The sequence below is a fragment of the Terrapene carolina genome, unplaced genomic scaffold, assembly GCF_002925995.2.
Source record: "Terrapene carolina triunguis isolate 2854851 unplaced genomic scaffold, T_m_triunguis-2.0 Scaffold31, whole genome shotgun sequence".
Classification (NCBI taxonomy): domain Eukaryota; kingdom Metazoa; phylum Chordata; order Testudines; family Emydidae; genus Terrapene; species Terrapene triunguis.
Genome location: NW_020664382.1, coordinates 3,075,958 through 3,096,815, shown reverse-complemented (window position 1 = coordinate 3,096,815; position 20,858 = coordinate 3,075,958). Strand labels below are relative to the sequence as shown.

General features: G+C 41.3%; 1 protein-coding gene across 2 annotated transcripts in view; it reads right to left on the bottom strand.

Annotated features, from left to right (window-relative positions):
• LOC113406481 (Down syndrome cell adhesion molecule homolog) overlaps window positions 1-20,858 on the bottom strand; it is a 510,741-nt gene that overhangs the window by 71,990 nt on the left and 417,893 nt on the right. For both annotated transcript variants that reach the window (XM_029911623.1, XM_029911625.1), the window contains exons 18-19: window positions 19,863-19,996; window positions 5,814-5,967 (exon numbers count right to left, since the gene is read on the bottom strand). In XM_029911623.1, coding sequence (XP_029767483.1) covers window positions 5,814-5,967; window positions 19,863-19,996 — 288 coding nt within the window. The remainder of the gene's footprint in view (window positions 1-5,813; window positions 5,968-19,862; window positions 19,997-20,858) is intronic.

Sequence of the window (20,858 nt, the reverse complement as noted above, 5' to 3'; positions counted from 1 at the left end):
AAGAAAAGTGTGGTTGTCAGGATCAAGGAACTATTTTATAAGTTGGCTCATAGAGGAAACTTCATTTCGTTCCACTTTAGCACATGCTTGCTTAAGCCATGAATTTTAAATGTCTATGGCTGCAGCAGCAGGATGTTCAACACAAGTCAATAGTGGTGTTTTCTTCAACATGTTATGAGCAAGCCCAGACTAAAACATTGTATCTGGGGAAGATGAATTTTCTTATGAATTGGAAAAGCTCAGATTGGTATTTTGAGCTGTGGGAACTTGGAAAATAGATTTGTCATTTTTAATAGATTCCTTTTGTGCTACATAACACAAAGCTGTTTTGTTTTTCAATATGAAATTTGCTAACTTTAGGAGGGATAGTCTCACCGCAATTACTAGGGAGTTAGGCAAATAAATCGGAGGGTTCGGAGGGGATAGGAGTCTAACTTGAATCCACAAAAGCTAATAAATTCAAAGTTAAGATGGCAGCTCCATCTTTAACACATACTGCACCGAAGGATTTCAGCAAAATGTTACTGTAGTATTTTTGTTCCATAATACATAAGCCCTGTGGGGTCATGTTTTAGCTTTAACATAACGAATTTCCCAGGTATGACCCTTTATGTAATTATTATTCAGTTTTAGTCCTTAAATCTACATCTAAAAGCACCATGCTGAATTTGGATGCAACTACATTTCATAGTGCATTTTTAATACTGATATTCTTCAATCATGCATGTTGATCAGAACTGACAGTTAATGATCCATTTTGTGCCAATTAGACAAACATGAAAATGAGAGTCAGCATCAAATGTAACTGAGATGTTTCAACTTAGTGGGTTCTTATCCTCTGCAAATCATATTTAAAGTAAAATCATACATAGAACAGGTCTTGAAGAGTGAAAGAAAATTACTTCTGTGGGCTGCAGTGGGACTGCTGGGATACATGAAAAGAAAATGAAGCCATATATTAGGTACCGGTAATCATTTTGGATTGTGATGCCTAGATTCTCTTAATGTGTGGTAGAAGCCTGAACTTATTAGGACATTTGCTCTGGTAAAAAAATTAATTAAAACATACACCAAAAATCAGTTCTAATGATTGAGAGGAACAGATGAAATGAAGCCTAGGTAGTAGGACTACAGTATATTGCTGAGAGAAAAAGAGCCAGACTGAAAATGTCCATTACTTGCTGATGCTAAACAGCAGCCAACAAATACCTGCTTACTCTACACGTACGGGTACTTCTGAAACCACCATCCCATCAAGGCTAATGAAGCACTGTCTTGAGTAAATGATATCACCAGAATAGCATGAAGGAAGTCAGTCGTCACTTGTGATGTTGCAGTGTTGTTTTCTGCAGTGCCATTTTCAGGCGCATATATTTTGGGAAAGACTAACACAAGCATGACAAGACCAGACAGTAGGAAAAGATAACTGGATAGTTAAAAACAAGCTAACTAAAACAAACAAAATCCCAAAGTCTACCCACAGACTGACCACCTGGAATGAAATCCTGCTTCCACTGAAGTCAATGCCAAACTCTCACTGACTTCAGTGGAGCCAAGATTTTACCATTGGAGTGTTTTTTTAAGCTAGTCATTCTGTCTAAGAAAATAGCAGTTAATGCAGTCACTATAATTTATCTACAAAACAGACCCAAAGATACCTTGAAGTATCAGTAAAAGCTGCAATCCACTTGTGAGCAGAGATGGAAGGAAACTAGAATTCCTCCTGTTCCACTGAAAATTCCAAATTTTCAACAAAAAATAATCATTCCAAAAAATTCCAAAAAATGAAATTGCAAAATTTCCCATGGAACAGATATTCATTTCAGAAGTGTCAAGAGAATATTTCATTTTGATATTTTCAAAATGTTTCTGAGACTACTTAAGCTCTCTTATACTGACTGAAAATTTCTGTTATTTTTTACTACTATTTTGGACTACTGCAAGATCCCTGACTTGAAGAAAAAAATGTGTTCATACAGCAGAATTCCAGTAAAAGGCCTCACCAAGTTCCTACCAACCTTCTTGTGTAGTTTTCTTACTTTCTGAAGGTAACGTCAAAAGTTAATTACTCCCTAGATTACAAATCAGATTAATAGATTCATAGATTCTAGGACTGGAAGGGAACTCGAGGTCATCGAGTCCAGTCCCCTGCCCTCATGGCAGGACCAAATACTGTCTAGACCATCCCTGATAGACATTTATCTAACCTACTCTTAAATATCTCCAGAGATGGAGTTTCCACAACCTCCCTAGGCAATTTATTCCAGTGTTTAACCATCCTCACAGTTAGGAACTTTTTCCTAATGTCCAACCTAAACCTCCCTTGCTGCAGTTTAAGCCCATTGCTTCTTGTTCTATCCTTAGAGGCTAAGATGAACAAGTTTCCTCCCTCCTTCTTATGACACCCTTTTAGATACCTGAAAACTGCTATCATGTCCCTTTCTCAGTCTTCTCTTTTCCAAACTAAACAAACCCAATTCTTTCAGCCTTCCTTCATAGGTCATGTTCTCTAGATCTTTAAGCATTCTTGTTGCTCTTCTCTGGACCCTCTCCAATTTCTCCACATCTTCTTGAAATGCAGTGCCCAGAACTGGAAACAACACTCCAGTTGAGGCCTAACCAGCGCAGAGTAGAGTGGAAGAATGACTTCTTGTGTCTTGCTCACAACACATCTGTTAATGCATCCCAGAATCATGTTTGCTTTTTTTGCAACAGCATCACACTGTTGACTCATATTTAGCTTGTGGTCCACTATAACCCCTAGATCCCTTTCTGCCGTACTCCTTCCTAGACAGTCTCTTCCCATTCTGTATGTGTGAAACTGATTGTTCCTTCCTAAGTGGAGCACTTTGCATCTGTCATTATTAAACTTCATCCTGTTTACTTCAGACCATTTCTCCAATTTGTCCAGATCATTTTGAATTATGACCCTATCCTCCAAAGCAGTTGCAATCCCTCCCAGTTTGGTATCATCTGCAAACTTAATAAGCGTACTTTCTATCCTAATATCTAAGTCGTTGATGAATATATTGAACAGAGCAGGTCCCAGAACAGACCCCTGCGGAACCCCACTTGTTATACCTTTCCAGCAGGATTGGGAACCATTAATAACTACTCTCTGAGTACGGTTATCCAGACAGTTATGCACCCACCTTATAGTAGCCCCATCTAAGTTGTATTTGCCTAGTTTATTGATAAGAATATCATGCGAGACCGTATCAAATGCCTTACTAAAGTCTAGGTATACCACATCCAGCGCTTCTCCCTTATCCACAAGATGTAAGGTCCCTGCGGACATTCCAGTTGTGGTTATGACAAGAAATGGTTTTCAACATTTTGTGCTCTACATCATTAGGGTGTGCAGAAGTAACATATAACTTCACAGGAACACAAACCACTTGCAAACTGACAGAATGCAACTCACAGGACATTAGGGTGACCAGATCACAACACTAAAATATTGGGACACATTGGGGCGCTGTCAGCCCCGCCCACAGTCCACCCCCACTCCTCCCAGGCTCCGTCCCAGGTCCCGCCCCCTTCCCCCCACCGTGCCCTTCCTCATCCACCCAGACCCCTGCTGGCTTGCTGCATCCCTCCTCAGTCCCCCACCCACCGCTCGCCTCCACACCCCCGCCTGCCCGCCGCTCACTCGCTCACCTCTTCACCCCACCACTCACGCCTACGGTGCCGACTTCCCCTCTGCCGGGTGGGTGCTCACCCACCCCCCGCCTCTTCCTGCCCAAGCATCCACCCTCGCTCCGCCCCCATTCCACCCCCTTCCCCCAAGTCCCCGCCCCTGCCCTGCCTCTTCTCCACCTCCTCCCCGAGCGTGCCACATCCCCGCTCCTCCCCCCTCCCTCCTGGAAAGCGCTAAGCACCGCCAAACAGCTGTTAGGCGGCGGGAAGCGCTGGGAGCGGGGAAGGAGCGGGGACACGGCGTGCTGGGGGGAGGGGGTGAGAAGGAGGTGAGGAGGGGGGAGCTTGGCTGCAATTTTTCCCCATGGGGGCTCCCTCCCGCTTGCCTCCTTACCTGAATATCAGGACAAATGGCGTCCCGATTGTACATTGATTGGGACGCGGGACAAAGGGTTCAATATCGGGACAGTCCCGATTTTATTGGGCCATCTGGTCACCCTAAGGACATGTTCACAGTATAAAAGAAGATGATGCTACTTTTCTTGTAATTTATAAATTTTAAATTATAAAAGGGCTCACTTCATCTGTACCACAAAATAGAGCCCTGCACGGATACAAAATTTGTATCTGCATCTGATCCGCAATCTGCCAAAATGATCCACAGATCTGAAGTGGATATCTGCCAATTTGCAGGGATCTACCACAAAGTACACCACAACAGCTGGTCAAACAGAAGTCTCCACACCAGAGTAAAGATCAGATTATACCATGTGATTGTATTGGTCACCCTATTGTAGCAGAGACTTGACCACTGACAGTGGCTAATGAAAAGAGATGGCTGCCCATCACCATCACAGATGGCTAAGGAAGATACTACACATTTCACAGAAAGACAAAATAACAAATGCGAGAGAAGGGAGCTTACAGAGCAGGACATGTTAACAAATATCATCAAAGAAAGAAGGATCAGATGGTTGGGACACGTACACCATACAGAAGATGGGAGAGGTGCTAAGCAAGCACTGAATTGAGTACCGGAAGGAGGAAAGAGAAAGCGAGGAAGGCCAAGGAAGAACTGGCAGAAGACAGTCCCAGAGGATACTGAATGTGTTGGTATCACCTGGGAAGTACCACCATAATTAGTGTCATAATCAATGGAGAAACTGGACTGCCCAATGTGTCAGCGGCACGGGAGGAACTAAGGTCTAAGGTAAGGCCCACTACTTTCCATACACTAGATACTCTTTTAATGTTATTTGCTTGTAAAGTAGATAGTAAAGCAGTTTGAAAATCTGGAACACAAACATTTCCGCATAACTTAACTTCTAATAATCTTCTGAGATTATTCTAAAAAAAATACAAACAAACTAACCTAGAAACAAACAAAATTCCCAAATTCCTTAGAAAACAATGACTAGCTTTGAAATTATAGCAGGCATATATGAGTATAAAATACTTTGATCCTCACAAATGAACTCAGAGAGCTTGTTTTGCCCAAGCTATCAACAGCTTACTTGCAAGTCTCACATTATTTTACTGTGTTGTCAAAACACCCTGCATGCCTGCAAACTGCCTACTATCCTTATATTAGAGGACATGACATTGTATTAGTGTGACTTTTGCTTTCATATATTGTAATTTCACCAGTCCTGAGCTGACATAAAACAGCTTTGCGCTCCTCCTTTCTCCCCCAAAGGAGCTTCTCACACGTTCACCAATGAACACTCTGTCCCATGTCATTGTTCCTGGAGGGAACAGAACTGCAGGCACTGAAAATAAGTCAGGCCTGCTGAAGTAATCACGGAGGACTACAGCCCAGCACCTGGTCTGAGACTGGGAGGCATGTGTGAGTCCACTCCAAGAGAGATGTGATAGCTTGAGGCCTGAAACCTGGCGGGGGTGCACTCCCCCCCTCCAATATGTCCATTGTCAGGGCACTAGCCCCCCCCTGCAGTTCTGCCATCCTTATACACTGTTGTTTTCAGCTCTACTAGCTCAATTAAAGCTAAGACGGGTATACCTCTGATTGCCACGCAGACAGACCATACAGTAAACCTAGAACTGAAACTTAAAAATAAACAAACCACAACACCAATTACAATTAAGGTATGTTAGTAACCGGTGTTCTTAAAAGACAAACGGACAGACTGTTTTATAAAGGGCAGTCTCCATACCTTTAGCCAATGGTTCCACGGTGATAATTTCGCTGCTGTTGCCTCTTCCTGCAGCAGTGACAGCCACCACCCAGACACTGTATTGTCGATTCCGACTCAAGTTGGGGATTCTGTAGGAAAATGAGTCAGGAGAGGCTTCAAACTCGCTGATTACCTGTGATGGGAGAGACAAATGTTTCCAAACTAAAATAAACAATATCTAGAGAAAGATTGTTGAGTGGAGTAGCTCAAGTCTTTTACCTCTGGACATCTGGAGTGAATGATGGTAATTGCTCCAAATAGACTGCACATGGTACTTAATAGGATAGAACTACATTTTGAAATCAATTTATTCAGTGAATTTAGCCCTATTTTCTGTTTGCAAATTGTCTGTACATAGATCGTGATTTTTATGACTTTGTTTCTTTTAATTAGGTTGATGAATAATTTTAATTAACATATTTGACAACGGTACTCCATGAATAGTTCTTATGAACACATTGCACAGTGGGTTGTAGTCAAATCATCCTGAGTGAATATTCATTTATTTGTCTGATTAGAGTCACTAGACATGCTTCGTGATGGGTCACCCATGTCTTAAGGCCTAGTTCCTATACCTTGATTGAAGGACTTAACCCAGTTTCTTACTCCGATTGGATGATCTAAACTTTATAAACTACCTCCACTCCAGGTAAATTTTGTTTAGTCACAAAATTAATTTTGTTTTCTTGATTCAAAGATTCTCAGCTATGGGTCTTCTCAGCTACCGTGCTGGCTCAGGGCGATAATAGGTATAGTGCGGGCAGTGGAAGGTCAGTCTTCCCCAAATTGCCACACCAATATGCTTCAACTGTGTACTGGAGAGATGCTAACAAGGTGCCAGCTAGTGCCGGTTGTGGTGAGATAGTTTACAGTGTATCCAAAATAACTTATGTAATTAAAGAAGCATGGGGATTTAAGGATGGCCAGAGATTTTGTATGTAAGTACACACCGTACAATGAGGCTTTATTCTTCTGAGGATTTGATCTGGGAAGGAAATTTTGTCTCAGGCTTGAACAGTAAATGCAACTGGAAGAATACAATAGACAGTGCTGAATACCAGGAGCTAGCTGTGATATTACTGCCTGACACCACACTATTACCAACTTACTTTCTCCTGCTGGTTCAGCTAGAAGGGAGTTGCAGTAAAAATATTGAAGCCATTAGTTAGCAATTATGTACAGTCAGAACATCCAGTTTTATTTCTAACACAGGTTCTGTGAATCTTGAATATATAAACAGCCAGGATAGCCAATCAGTTCAAAGGAATAAAGTAGAATCATTTTTATGTGCAACATTACACTTGGGTGTCATTAGCTAATGCCAGGCTACTAGAGTATTAATGATGCAAATTACAATTGTGTTGAGATTTTTTTTATTACAAATAAATATTCATATAATTCAAGGTTCATTAAAACAGACAGGTTGGGTGCATGAATGCCTTTTGATATACAAATATCTCAGGGTGGTAAAGGCCAATTCCAAGTAATTGGTATTTCAAAGGAGACTTTGACCTGAAAGTGTTCACATAAATTGTCCTTCAAAAGGAAATTCAGAATAAACGGGCTGTTTCTCAGGTGTCAATTAACATCTCTGTAGTCTGAACGGACAGGAAATCTCAGCAAACTGGTGGGGCAATGCATACTCCTCTACCCTTGAGATGGCATCTTCTACACTGGGAAAAATGGATCATGTTAGAACATTTCAGGATTCAGAGTAGCAACTGTGTTAGTCTGTATCCGCAAAAAGAACAGGAGTACTTGTGGCACCTTAGAGACTAACAAATTTATTTGAGCATAAGCTTTTGTGGGCTACAGCTGTGGGCATCTGATGAAGTGGGCTGTAGCCCATGAAAGCTTATGCTCAAATAAATTTGTTAGTCTCTAAGGTACCACAAGTACTCCTGTTAGAACATTTGTTAACTAACAACATGTTAAACTCCATTTTGCCTTTAGGGTGGAGAAGGAATGCTTTGTTTAAAAATGTGTTGTCTGATCACTACCTCCGTTGCCACTGGGACATTTACTGCCATTCCATTGGTGGAAGAATCACAACACTGGTGTCTCCAATTCCTTTTAAGCTCCCTCATGTTTGGCTCCTTTCCGACTGCCACAGAGACTGGACAGCATTAGCAATTTTATCTGCTTCAATTAATTATTTACTCTTTCACTGAATCAATTCATTAATTGAATTTGGCATAACTAGCAAATATATCCATACTCAATTGGTACCTTTTTAGCAAGATTATTTAGCAAACCATTTCAGTTTCTAACTGGTTAACAGAATTCTTGCATTTCAACATCTAACATTAACTACCAAACACTTGGGGACATTCCAGTGACAAGGAATTGATTTTACTTCTAGCTTTTTTTTGTTTCATTTCAGCTAGACTAAAATGTCAGAGACTTACATTGCATGAGGGGGGAAAGGGAGCTTTATGAGCAAGAAGATTAAATAACTAAAAAAAAGTTGTAATAAAACATTTTAAAGGAAATGTCTCCTTGTCATATATTAGGCTTTGCATGTCCCATTATGAATGCTGAAAGGAATGCTAAACTTGCTCAAGGGTTTCTTTCTACTGACTACTCCTGGGGGAATTCTGCACCAAAAAATTAAAAATTCTGTGCACAATATTTTAAATTTTGACAAATTTTATTTGTCAAAATAACACTGTAGAATAAATGTTGGTAATTTATTTAATAATACCTGTCAGCAAGTATGTCTGTAACAATACAGACAATAAAAAAGATTCAGGAATTTTTTTCTTGACAAATAGATTCTTTACTAAGCATATACAGAACTCTGAGTAATAATTCACTTAAACTACAATACAGAAATGCATTTCCCGCACCCCTCATAAGCAGTGCGAAAGCTTGGTGGAGTCAGAGGTAACAGAGTAGCTGAGGGAGAGGGAAGTAATTGCTGGGAAGAAGCCTGAGAATGAATCTGGAGTGTTGGGTGTGGGTGGGAGAAGTATTGGATAGCGGGATGGATTCTTAGGGAGTTGGGGAGCCTCCCGCATGACCCCAGCCCCTCCCATTCAGTCAAGAACATTTGCCCCTGTCCTCATGTGTCCCTGTGCACCCCTTTCCCCCATCCCCATGTGTCCCTGCTCCCCCTTCCCCTGTCTCTATGTGTCCCTGCACCCCCACTTAGCCACCCTGCACCTGTCTCCATGTGTCCCTGCACCCACATTCAGCCACTCCTGCACTTGTCCCCATGTGGCCCTTCACCCCCCTCACCCATCCCCATGTGTTCCTGCATCCCCGCTCAGCCGCCCTGCCTGTCCCCATGTGTCTCTGCACCCCCTTTGCCCATGTGTCCGTGCACCCCTACTCAGACCCCGCCAGCCCCGTGTGACCCTGCTTCTCCTGCCCCCATCCCCATGTGGCCCTGCACCCCCACTCCCATTCAGCCCCTGCCCCAGTCTGTCTCACCCCACTAGCCCTTCTGAACACCAGTCTATGTGATCCTCCAGCAGCCCCATGTGCCTCACTCTATCTGTCCTCCATCATATCCTGGGCCTTCTAACCTGGCCCAGTGGGCAGGGTGCTGTGAGGAAAACAGCCAGCTGCTTCTGCCGGTGAGCCAGCTGCTCTGTTTTGGCACCACAGCAGGCCCTGGTGGGAAAAAGTGTAACTGCAGCACCTCTCCAGCAGAATATATTTTTGGGGGAGAAAAGCGAGACACATGAATTCTGCACATGCACAGTGGCACAGAATTCCTCCCAGAGTAACTGACTGAGCTGGTGCAGTGGCTTCTTCAAGTTCTCCTCTGTTGGGTTTATTGTTTGCTGTTTCAGTTCACTGTTTGTGAAGCACAGCATGGAGCATGGCCATGGAAAACCTGCTGGGACTGTGCAGCATGAAATGGAAGCTATGTGACACATTCTCCCTTCTGTGCATTCTCTCTTCTAATTATCCATGTAGACCATCTACCTGCTGGAATCCAGGCAACAGAAAGAGAATCAGAGGAACAGCCATTCTAGGTAGCATACTTTCCCTCCCACATAGCCTCAAAAATATTACAAAATAGATTAGTTAATGTTGTTAGAGACGGCCTTAACTATCCCTTCCAAACTCTGTGACTTCATCAGTGGGACTGCAAGGTGCGGGTAACTAGATGGTGTCAGCTAGATGCAGAACAGCAGCTGGGCCACCTGTTTTGCCATGGCTGGGGCAAACCTATGGAAACTGCAGAAGAAGAATGCCTCTATGCAGCAGTCCAGGTATCCACAGGGTTAGGATCAAGGCCAGGATTTCCTGTAGATACACAGCCAATGGGACAAGAACAAGCTGCTTCCCCTGTCTGCACTGAATCTCAGCCAGTTCTGCACTGAGAACAATTGCTGCATTGGAAATCTCTCTCTGTCCTGACCCTGCCAACATTCCAAGGTATCACAAGTGTTCCTCTCCTTGCACATTTTCCTATGAAATCACAGAGATCCAGGTTAGGACTAGGATGAATTGAAAGAGCTATTTGAAGACTGCTGAGAGAAGAATGCAAACTGGGACTCAGACTTATGCTGTGGCTTGTGAAGAAACAGCAAAGTCAGTGCAGCTAACACCCCCAGCATGAGCATAAAAAGCATCAAATTAAAATGTAAAAGAAATGACAGCATTACTAGAAAGTGTGATTCTATTCTGAAATGTGACCTTCTTATTCAATAGACCTATTCCCTGGGGGTATTCAGAATCACAGCTCCTTAGATTAGTGACTAAAATAAGATGTTACTCCTTTTTACTCCTCTTAACACTGCAGAGTCAACTCAGCTAATGATAAACTGGATTCTATGCCTTCTTGTACATCACCATCAACAGAACCAGCTTAGTCCTTAGGTGCACCCTTTGCAAACCTACTGAAGACCATGGAGTTGCACAGGTGGTGCTGAAGAAATGAATTAGCCAGAAGAACCTTTATTACTAGTAGTGATGAGTAAGACAAAACCCAGTTTGAATCTTCCATCCTGTAGTGTAATCTATTCCTCAGTAATCCATTTCACGATTACTCCAATTAGACTGGGATTTAGGCAGACACTGAGTGGGGCAGCACAAGCTGTGTATCTCAGTTGGCAAAGCAGAGAGCCAGGGAGTTACAGAGCATATATGTGTCTAACAGCCTCAATAAAGAATCACCTAGCTGTTTACTCCAGCCAAGTCCTGTCTCTCATTGCTACACATCACTGGTAGAGTTTGTAAGACTGGCAGTTAGAAATAAACATCACTTTACTTGTAAACCGAAGATGTTTGAGCTTGGAGACTTAGAGAGAAAATAATCACAGAACTCCAGCAATGCTATTTGTAATGAGCCACACTTTAAAGAACGACTCTTTAATTTACAGACTTAAAAAAACCTGTATGTGAAATCCTGACCCTAATGAAGACAATGTGAGTTTTGCATTGACTTTAAAAGGGTCAGGATTTCGCCCTGTGCTTTTGGAGCTAAAGGTTGTGAGTTCTATGATATATGTTTAAGAGGGTGTGAGGAATCCATACATGTTGAAATGATCAGATACTCAGTATTTTCTATTAAAATCCATCAGTTGCCAAATCTGAAGCTGGGTAATGAGACAAGTCCACCATTTTATGGAAAAGAAGGATGAGTTTTATTTTTAGCAGGGCTTTAAAAGAAGATGTGTTTAAAATGATATCATATAGTACATCAGTGCCATTTGTGCATATCAGTTAATCTGTTATTTCCAATCTATTTTAGAGATATGCACTATTGCTAAAAATGTTAAACAAAAAATTAAAGCTGACAGATTAAAACAATGAATCTACAATTATTTGTGCTGGTAATAAAGCTGTGAAATAGTTATAAAATAAGACTATGGTGTATGAATAGGTAAGTATTTTTAAAATAGCTGAAACATATAAAATAAGTCTATGTGTGGTTTATAAAAATAAGTATTAAATAAACAAATACTCTCATGCTGTATAAAGTGCCATGTAATCAAATTGACAGATACTTCCTATAATGCATGAACCTAAGTGTGGATTAGAGACAAAAGGCTCAGCACCCCTCCAGCAACCTTGACTCCAGCCATGCCTCCCTCTTGAGTGCACTTTTTACTCCCTTGGCCTACCCTTGACTCTGCCTTTTTAATATTCACCAATTTTCTTTCTCCTCTTTTAAAAAACTGATCATACTCTTAATCTACAAGGCCTGTAGAACTGTAATGACCATACCCCCATTTTGTTTATAACTGGTTTTGCATTATATTGTGTAGTTTTGCTCATGTCTTCAAAACTGGGGAGGGATAGAGATGGATGCAAAGACATCTTCATCAGGGTTAGGATGCAGGCATCCCCTGTGCAATACCAGTTGTGTTCCTACATCTGCAGCTAGAGAGCTAGAACAGGGTTGTATTTGTTCACCACAGGTCATCTGCCATACAGTGCCATGTATCCTTATGATATTTATATAAATAACAGAATAAATTACAATCAGTGTAATAACCAACCTTCCTGTATTTTCTGCGTGCATATGTTCTGCGCAACAAAATAATCGCTCAAAGTGAGTAATGATGGGCAAGTCAGAGAGAAAAGTCACTTCAATAAGAGGAAGACTGATTGTAATCTTTTCCTCCCATTTTATTCTATGGATCTCCAGTGAATGGTGTGTAGGGATCTGTCTCTTCTCTGACTGTACAATCACAGGAGCCAGCAGACAGATCATAGAATATCAGGGTTGGAAGGGACCTCAGGAGGTCATCTAGTCCAACCCCCTGCTCAAAGCAGGACCAATCCCCAGACAGATTTTTACCCCAGTTCCCTAAGTGGCCCCCTCAAGGATTGAACTCACAACCCTGGGTTTAGCAGGCCAATGCTCAAACCACTGAGCTATCCCTCCCCCCATGTATGTACAGTGGTGCATGCAAAAGTCACAGCATGCAGGGATTATACCACTAGCAGATATCCATATGTTGTGTTTGACACTAGGACAATGTAATGTAAAACAATGTAATACATCTTTTCTATTGGTGGATTGGTGTACAAATAAAACCTGAATCAGATACTGACTACCTTATGAAGTAAGTTCAAGATGTAGTGTCTAAAATAGTGGTGGACAAATTTGGTTCAGGCAAACCAAAAGTCGAACAATCCTTAACCTTTGTCAATTCCTCAAATCAAATAATATTTTAGGGTCCAATTGGTTTGGTTCCCTGGCCAAACAATCTTATTTTCCCCACAACCTCTTTAGGTCCCTCTATCTCCCCCTCTTACTTTTACATAAGTATTGACAGACCTAGCCGAATCTGTGCTAGGCCCACTGCACTTCTACTTGGAACTTTGAGGGTGGGTGTATTTATTTATAAAAGCCATTTTCCCCCATATCCGTTGAACTAGGCAATTTTCAGAGTTTCAATGCGACCAGTAAACACTATGAAAACTAGTTTCAGTAAGATGAAGAGTGTGAAGCACTTAGTCAAAGGCAACGCACTTAAAGATCACAATTCTTCCATAATCTGCTGAAGTATTATGATTTTGTATGGCATTGCGTAAGGTATATCAAATCACGCAGTCTCTAGGGAACCCAGTAATAGCTGTGCACAACAAAGATAGCTTTTCAAATGAAAGCGATGATACGAGTTTACATAACCATACTTTCCTAACATAAAAAAAATCCCCAGCAGTGTGTTTTTCTATTACACACACATACTTTTACAAAAATAGACCAAATGAACTTGAAAAGTAATTTAGAAGTCACTCTAGTCTACTGTTCAACCATTATGATTTGTCATGTAATTAAACCTTCCCTAATTACGAAAAGTGCATATTATTTCTTTGTCTACCATGGAAATATTTATGCAGTAAGTAAAGAAAAAAAAATCAACAATTTTATAGCTGAGATGTTACCTTCTGAGAAAAATGGAATGTATAATGGCAGCAAAGATATCTCCTTAATTAGGCAGAGGAAAAGGCACCACTGAAATCCATCAGTGGAGGTTGCACACCTTCCATTTCAACCCTCACTAGGTACAATAGGCCAAACTAATTCGGCTTTTAGACTTCCCTTAGCAGGAAATTAGAGTACTGTAGTGAAGTCATCTTACTCCACACCTTAATATGGGTGGAATAGAAGACAAGAGCTAACTGTCTTCCATTTAGTATCCTTTCAGCGTGCTGTTTTACTTAAATCGCTCCTTCTTCCCCATCTCTAACCATCCCATAGACGGAATAGCTGATTTATTTTCAGTTAAATGACCCACTTCATGGAAGCAGCAGAATAACCTGCTTTACTGATTTTCCTTTCTAAATGTACTACCTCATGTGATGAGCTGAGAGCTTTTGTAACCGGTTATGCAATCTAGGTTTTAATACAGTATATTTCTGATAGATGTTATCATACACTGTTGAACTATATATATAGTCCACATTTTGCATAAGGTCACGAGTCCTTAGTTTTTTGCTCTGCTTTCCCATCACATCTGAAGTCCTGCCACTCTTGCCCTCTGTTTTTCCACCAATGAAATCCTGCTCCTTATTCCTCATCCCACTTTGAGCATGAGACATGTGTCTTTGGTCTCCCTTTTCCTATCCTGACATTGCTATTTCCCCTAAGCAGGGAGGCTGCTGTCACTTGCTATTGTGATGCTGTTTTCCAGGCTCTTTCGGCTTCCCAGTTTTTATTTAATCTAAATTGGTTCATTCATCTCTTATATAAATGGAAATCTGTTTCTGCAAGCAATTAAGGTTAGCAGTCAGCTTTAAAACGTAGCTGCATTTTTGTATTTTTCTGTTTTGCACAATGAAAAAATATTCTTCCAAAATGAAAAGAAAAGAGAGTGTAGTTCACAAGGTTGTGTGGTGTAGGGGTCCTCTCCTGGAATCTTGGACAGAAATTGGGAATTCAATGATAGTTGCTTTTCTTTTTTCACTGGTGAATCAAATTCTTGTGTTTGAAATATTCTAGGCAGATGCTGCCCTTTGGAATCAAAATGTTTCAAGCTGAAAATTTCAGTTTCCCTTTGCCTAAAGTCAGCAGAACTTCTATCAGAGTCTGCCCTTGCAAATTGAATCTGGCTGTGAGAAGTGCTGGCAAATCTGCACTTCAGAAACCCACAGGGTCATTTGATGGATGCATTGCGTAGAAGTGTGCACAATATGGTGTGGAAGCAGAAAAAGAACTGACTTGCTGTACCCAAACAAAAAGTGAGAACTCAGTTTTTCTCCGACAATGGCCAGCAATAATTGTTCATTTTTTTGTTAATTCAGAGTGGTTTATTGTGGCTTTTATATATCCAATGGACTCCCAAGAATTGTTTTTACCGGAAAGAACATTAACTATATTTAGGCGTGGCAGAATTTAATTTTTAATTTTTTTTAATTTTGATCATCAATGTTTATTTTGAAGCTTTTTTTTCTGGTTTTTGTCCATTTCAATTTTCACCATTGCAGGAAATTATGGGGAGGTCAGAGAATAATGATTTAATGATAGTACACTTTGAGATTCAAAAAGTTAAAGCTTTATAACCATTAACACACAAATTGTCAACATCAAATGTCAACAAATGCTCCTTGTACCCTGGTTCTGGTCTCAGCTCCTCCCTTGACACACACAAGAGGAAATTCAGTTCCATCCAGTTTGTTTACCTTTAAAAGTCTTGCTCCTCCTGGAGAAGATTTGTAAAAGCCCCCCCCCTCGCAGGAGCTGGTTAAAGAAAACGGGGAACGTCCATCCTGCTTTCTGGCCTCCCTCTCCACCAAGACCAGCCAGGATCCCAGCAGCAAGAGAAGGTGCATCCCAGCTTTGCCTTTTAGTGATCAAAGGAGGAAAGTTCAGCCACCGGGAGAGAGCGGTGGGAGCTGGTGGGCGGACAAAGTTTGCAGAAGTTCCCCAGATGGGAAGATCACACAAGACGGTGACAATGTGTTTTAGAGGCCATTTTCAGGAGCTGAGACCAGAGCCAGGGAGAGGGGGCTCCGGCTCAAGAGAAGAGCTCATCAGGGGCGTTAGAGAGAAGGGTCCCGCATTAGCAGAGGAAAGGTCTCGTACTGGGGGGAGTCATGCGGTGGGCATCCTGCATAGCAGGGCAATGGAGAAATGGGGACCATGCACGGGGGTCCATTATGGGACACAAGTTGCATAGGAGAAGTGTGATGCCTTTTAGGCGGTCGCCCATCTCTTCTCAGTGCCGCCTCCCACTCTGTGTGCAGGTCTAACTATTCTGGGGAGTGGATGAACTCTTGGGCAGCAATGCCATCGTGAGTGGTCCCCTGACTCCTGGGAATCCTGGGGCTGAAGTTGTCTTGGCTGAAAATGACCTGGGTTTGGGGGTAGGAGGAGATGGTGATTGGGTACAAGGAATGTTTCTGCTTCATCAGGCACCGGTACTGATTTACTCCAGATTTCAAATGCAGTGGCAGCGGCCGGGATCGGTGGCCACGAAGCCTCCCTCTGGAGCAAGAAGGCAGCCTGAGCCCATGAGCGGGGGTGTGTGTGTCAAGGCTGGGGACAGGCAGCAGGCTGGGGAGGAGTTGCGCCACCCTCCTGGCAAAGGCAGGAAGGGGAAGAGAGGCCGCCCCCTGCAGTGAGAGTCTCTGAAAAGTGAAAACCAATGCAAATGATGAGCCTCCAAAGGGAGGTGAGCCACGCCTGGCATTTGCCTCCTGCATGGACAGCCTTTTTCCCCTGATGCTTCAGGCAAATTATTTTGGGGAGGCTTAGCTTCCCCAAGCCAACATGCCAACCATTATAAACATAGAGTAATTAAAGAGATGTAGTCAAAGTTGGTCACCTTAATCTCTGACCTATTCTCTTTTTCCTGGTATCTTTTTGCAAACTCTATGTCACTCTGTTAATGTGGTAGATTCTCTGCAACCCTACAGGCAACAGTTCAAGTAAGGGGGTGAAGAGCAGAGCACTGATCCTCTCCCTTTACTGAAAGCAGAAAGAAGGTTCTCCCCTTCACACTTTCTACTGGGCTCGGAGGAGATTGACTCCCCTAAAGCTCTACCTTCTCCTACCACCTCTTCACTGACTGATGGAAGAAGGACAAATGAAGAAGACTCTGCAGTGGCAGCAGATGTACCTGGCTGGGGGGTTTATGGAACTCCAGGTCTTCTTGCCACTAGGTGGAGCTGTACCAGCACCTGATAGAAGTAGAAGAATTGGGGAAGCTGGAGGTCACCTATTTTTCTTCTCCTGAAGATCTCTTCCCCTGCTGAATCCCCTCCCTGCCAAGTGGGGAAGAGAGGAAAATAGGCAGAGCTTGGTGCCTTCAGCTCATCCTCCAGGAGAAAAGGGAGCTTCTCACACAAGTTTCCCCAGCCCAGCCAAAACAGAGGTGGTTGGGAGCATAAGGATTATCCCACTACATAGTTGCACCCTCTATGAGTGCACACATGCACTCACGTACGCGCACACACCCACCATTTTTGTTTGGCTGGCTATAGACCTGATTGAGGATAAGGACTCCTGCCAAATACATTTATTCCTTTGTCCTCAGACCAAGTCCCCCCACAGAAGATGATACCGGGTCACTTCGTTACATGATATCCAAACCCATGATGGCAAACCACCACCAACACTGATGAGCGCCTCCTTCTATTTTCATCTACTTTACGAATGCCTACAAGTTAACATATGGGACTGGCAGGGGGGATAATTTAGGGACGAGTGCAAAATTATATTATGGTTGCTGGGGGTAAGTGAGGGAAATATCTGGCTCTTGTTTAGGACACTGTTTTCAACTGTGTAATGTCCAAGAAGTCCCCATAATAAATCAGTGAACGTTTTTTTCCCCAAATGAAAAATGTAATAATGATGGTGGCTTTTAAAACAGAGCTCTGCCAGCTCCGGGGTACTATAGCAGCAACATGCAATATGAAAGCACCGTTCTATTTACAATCTCTCTCTCTCAGTTTAGGTTTCAATAGACGATGGTAAAATCCTTATCTGAGGATGTTTTTATGACAAACCAACCAAACAACAAACAAACAAACAAAACCCAAGACATTTTCTCTTAACAAAAAAAAAAATATCAGGCTGAGGTCCTAAAATGAGTCTTGTCTTACCCAAAGAGGATGCCTAAATTGTGGTTTACAGATGCTGACAATTTGGTGTGATTGGCCACCTCTGTTCAAGATAGAGTGCTCTGTACTGAATAGGAGGTGCTGCTGGGAAAATCATAATTATATGAATCAGCAGAGTTTTATGGAGGAATTTACACAGCCTGCCCTTAAGATTTTTTAAATTTATAACGTATGCAAACAGCAAAAGGTTCTATTTCCATAGGCTCTAGGAACCTTGACATTACATCACAAAATTGCAGCAGCACAATCCAACATAATCCAACACCAGCAGTGGCTCTAGTCAGTCCTAGCAGAACACTCACATTTACTCCACAAAATGTCTCTGAAGCATAAACCATGAGAGAAGCGTTTTGAGCCTAATAATGAGGTGTTAGCAAAAGATGGAGGTTAACACAATTTGTGAGCCACAAAAAAAAAAAAAAAAAAAAAGGATTTGCCCAAGAAAGAATATAATCAGAGAGAACCTTCAAAACAAATTCCAGTTACTGGATGTATTGTATGGTGCTTAATCTCCCTGTGATATAAACCCAAATACAACAATGTTTCCAGCAAAGAAGCTGGAGGAAATGTGTGAGAAGTAAAGAAAAAGAAGCAGCAGCACCACCTGGTGTTTTTTCTAAACCATAGACACAGTGACTTAGTAATTAACCTGTTTGAAGCATCACAATCATGACCTAAAAAATACAGGCAAGGTCTGGTTCACTAAAACCCAAACAACCTTCTTTGAGCAACACCTACTCCCTTAGTAGTCAGTGCTGTAAAACCAATAGCTAGTTTAACACCAACAGCAACACATCATATCATCAAGATATTTTGGGTTTCAACACAGTGATTTTTGAAATAATGGAATTAGGGGGAAAAATGTCAAAAAATGCTTAGAAGACTAAGTCCCATTTCTAAAGGGCCAGATTTTCAAAAGTATTTAGGTGCCTGAATATGCAGACAGGCACCTAGTGGGGTTTCAGAAGCATCTAGGAAGGTTAGGAGCCTATTTCCCATTGATTTCAATGGGAGGTAGGTGCATAATCTCGTAGGTGCTTTTGAAAATTGCAAAAGGGTCCTGCCTGCATCTTTAGGTACCTAAATACCTTTGAAAATTAGTCCTTAGGTTCCTAACTCACTTTTGAAAATGGGACTTGGGCACTTTTGAATATTTCCCCCTAAGCCTCATTTTAATTCAGGAACAACATTTTTATTGCATCATAAACTGAGGATATGTTCAGTTAAAAGTACCATGGTTGATGAAAACTCTCATTTAACACTCCCACACCCTTCTGCCACATAGAGAAATAAATATAAAATGCAATAAATAAAACGTATTGATAAATATGTTACATTTGTATCAGAAAGACAACCATTGATGTTTATAAAGAATAGATGTTCCCCCAGATTTTAAAATAGCTGTATTCCTTCCTGATTGAGGGAGAGAGAAAGGCATGAGATGGCTAGCCAATGTTCAATTCAGTTATCCCTTGTCACATTTTCAACAAGTAATAATGTGCATATATAGGATGGGCAAATGCTTCTGGCATAAATACTCATATTCACAAGCAAATATGGTCGTTCACACATTATTACATTCATTCACAAATGAATGCCCAAGCCAGAACTGTAGGAACACAGATCCAAATGCAAGTTGGAGTTAGCAAATATGTTCATAAATAAATGTTTCCACAATTTATCCAGCTGTAATTGTGTCACAGATAGCTGGCAGTTGGTCTTGTGAGAACCAACTAAAAAGCTTCAGAACCTGTGCCTTTAAAATCATTCAACCTTGGAATCCTATGATTTGAAATGATTTGTAAATTAGTGTGCTGTATTAAGCGTTAAGTACTGTCACCAAGGATATATATATTATGGAGGGAGGGGAAACGTTTCAGAGAAAGAAAAGCAAAAGGGAGAAAATTCAATAAAAGTGTTAGGCACTAAACATCTGGAAATGTATATGGATAGATTAATACTGAACTTCTAAAGTTGTTTTGTAGAACTTACTGTGGGATAGGGGTGTGAGCAGAACACTGTGTACTTTCGGATGACACCATTTAACTTAAATGGGGGGAGCCAGGACACAAATACTGTGGATGGTGATGCTGCAGCAGCTTTAACTCCAGCAGGAGGACCTGGAACTGAAAGAGCAACATGTATAGTTATCAAAGTGGACCAACGCAATCGAAACAGACTGACCTGTACAGTACAGCATATCTAACAAGAAAACAGCTCAGAGGTCTTAATGTACTCAAGAAATGGAAAAAAAGGGGAAGAAATCCTACCAAGAGTCAATTGCATCCAGTGAAGTATTTGTTATAATTAATATTTTATATATCATTCCCCCGCCCACAAATATTATTGAATCTTTGCAGAGATTACATATGTGAAATTATGTGCTCTACATATTTATAATATAAATTTGCAAATATTTATACATATCTATATGCACACAATTATTTATTTACAGTAGATCCTTATGTATTGCATCACAAACTACGTGAAAAAACTAATTAAGGCTGCACAGTTAAACACTCAAGTCAGGAAATGCCATATTTAATTTTCTGTGTACAACAATAACCCTGCCTCCCTGTGTATTTGCATTATGAGAAAGAATTTAATGATATGCACTCATATTTCTTAAGCATACAATATATTGTATAATTTTTCTACAACTTCAGATATATAGGCATAGCCTCTTCCTATTGTGTACGTGAGCCTGTCCATGAAATATGAAACTTATATGAAAAGTATGCAATAAACTGTACTTATTACAACATGCTACAAGGTCTTTCTAGTGTGAGAGCTGGTTGAATTTTTTTTTGGACAGAATAGTTTTCCACTGAAAAATGCAAGTCAGTAAAAAATCTAAATGTTTTGTGGGAATGAGTCTATTTCAACAACATTTTCTATGGGAAAAATTCAGAATATTTCATATTGATAATGTCAAAACATTTTGTTTAGATATTGTTGAACATTTTCATTATCATTATCATTTCAACT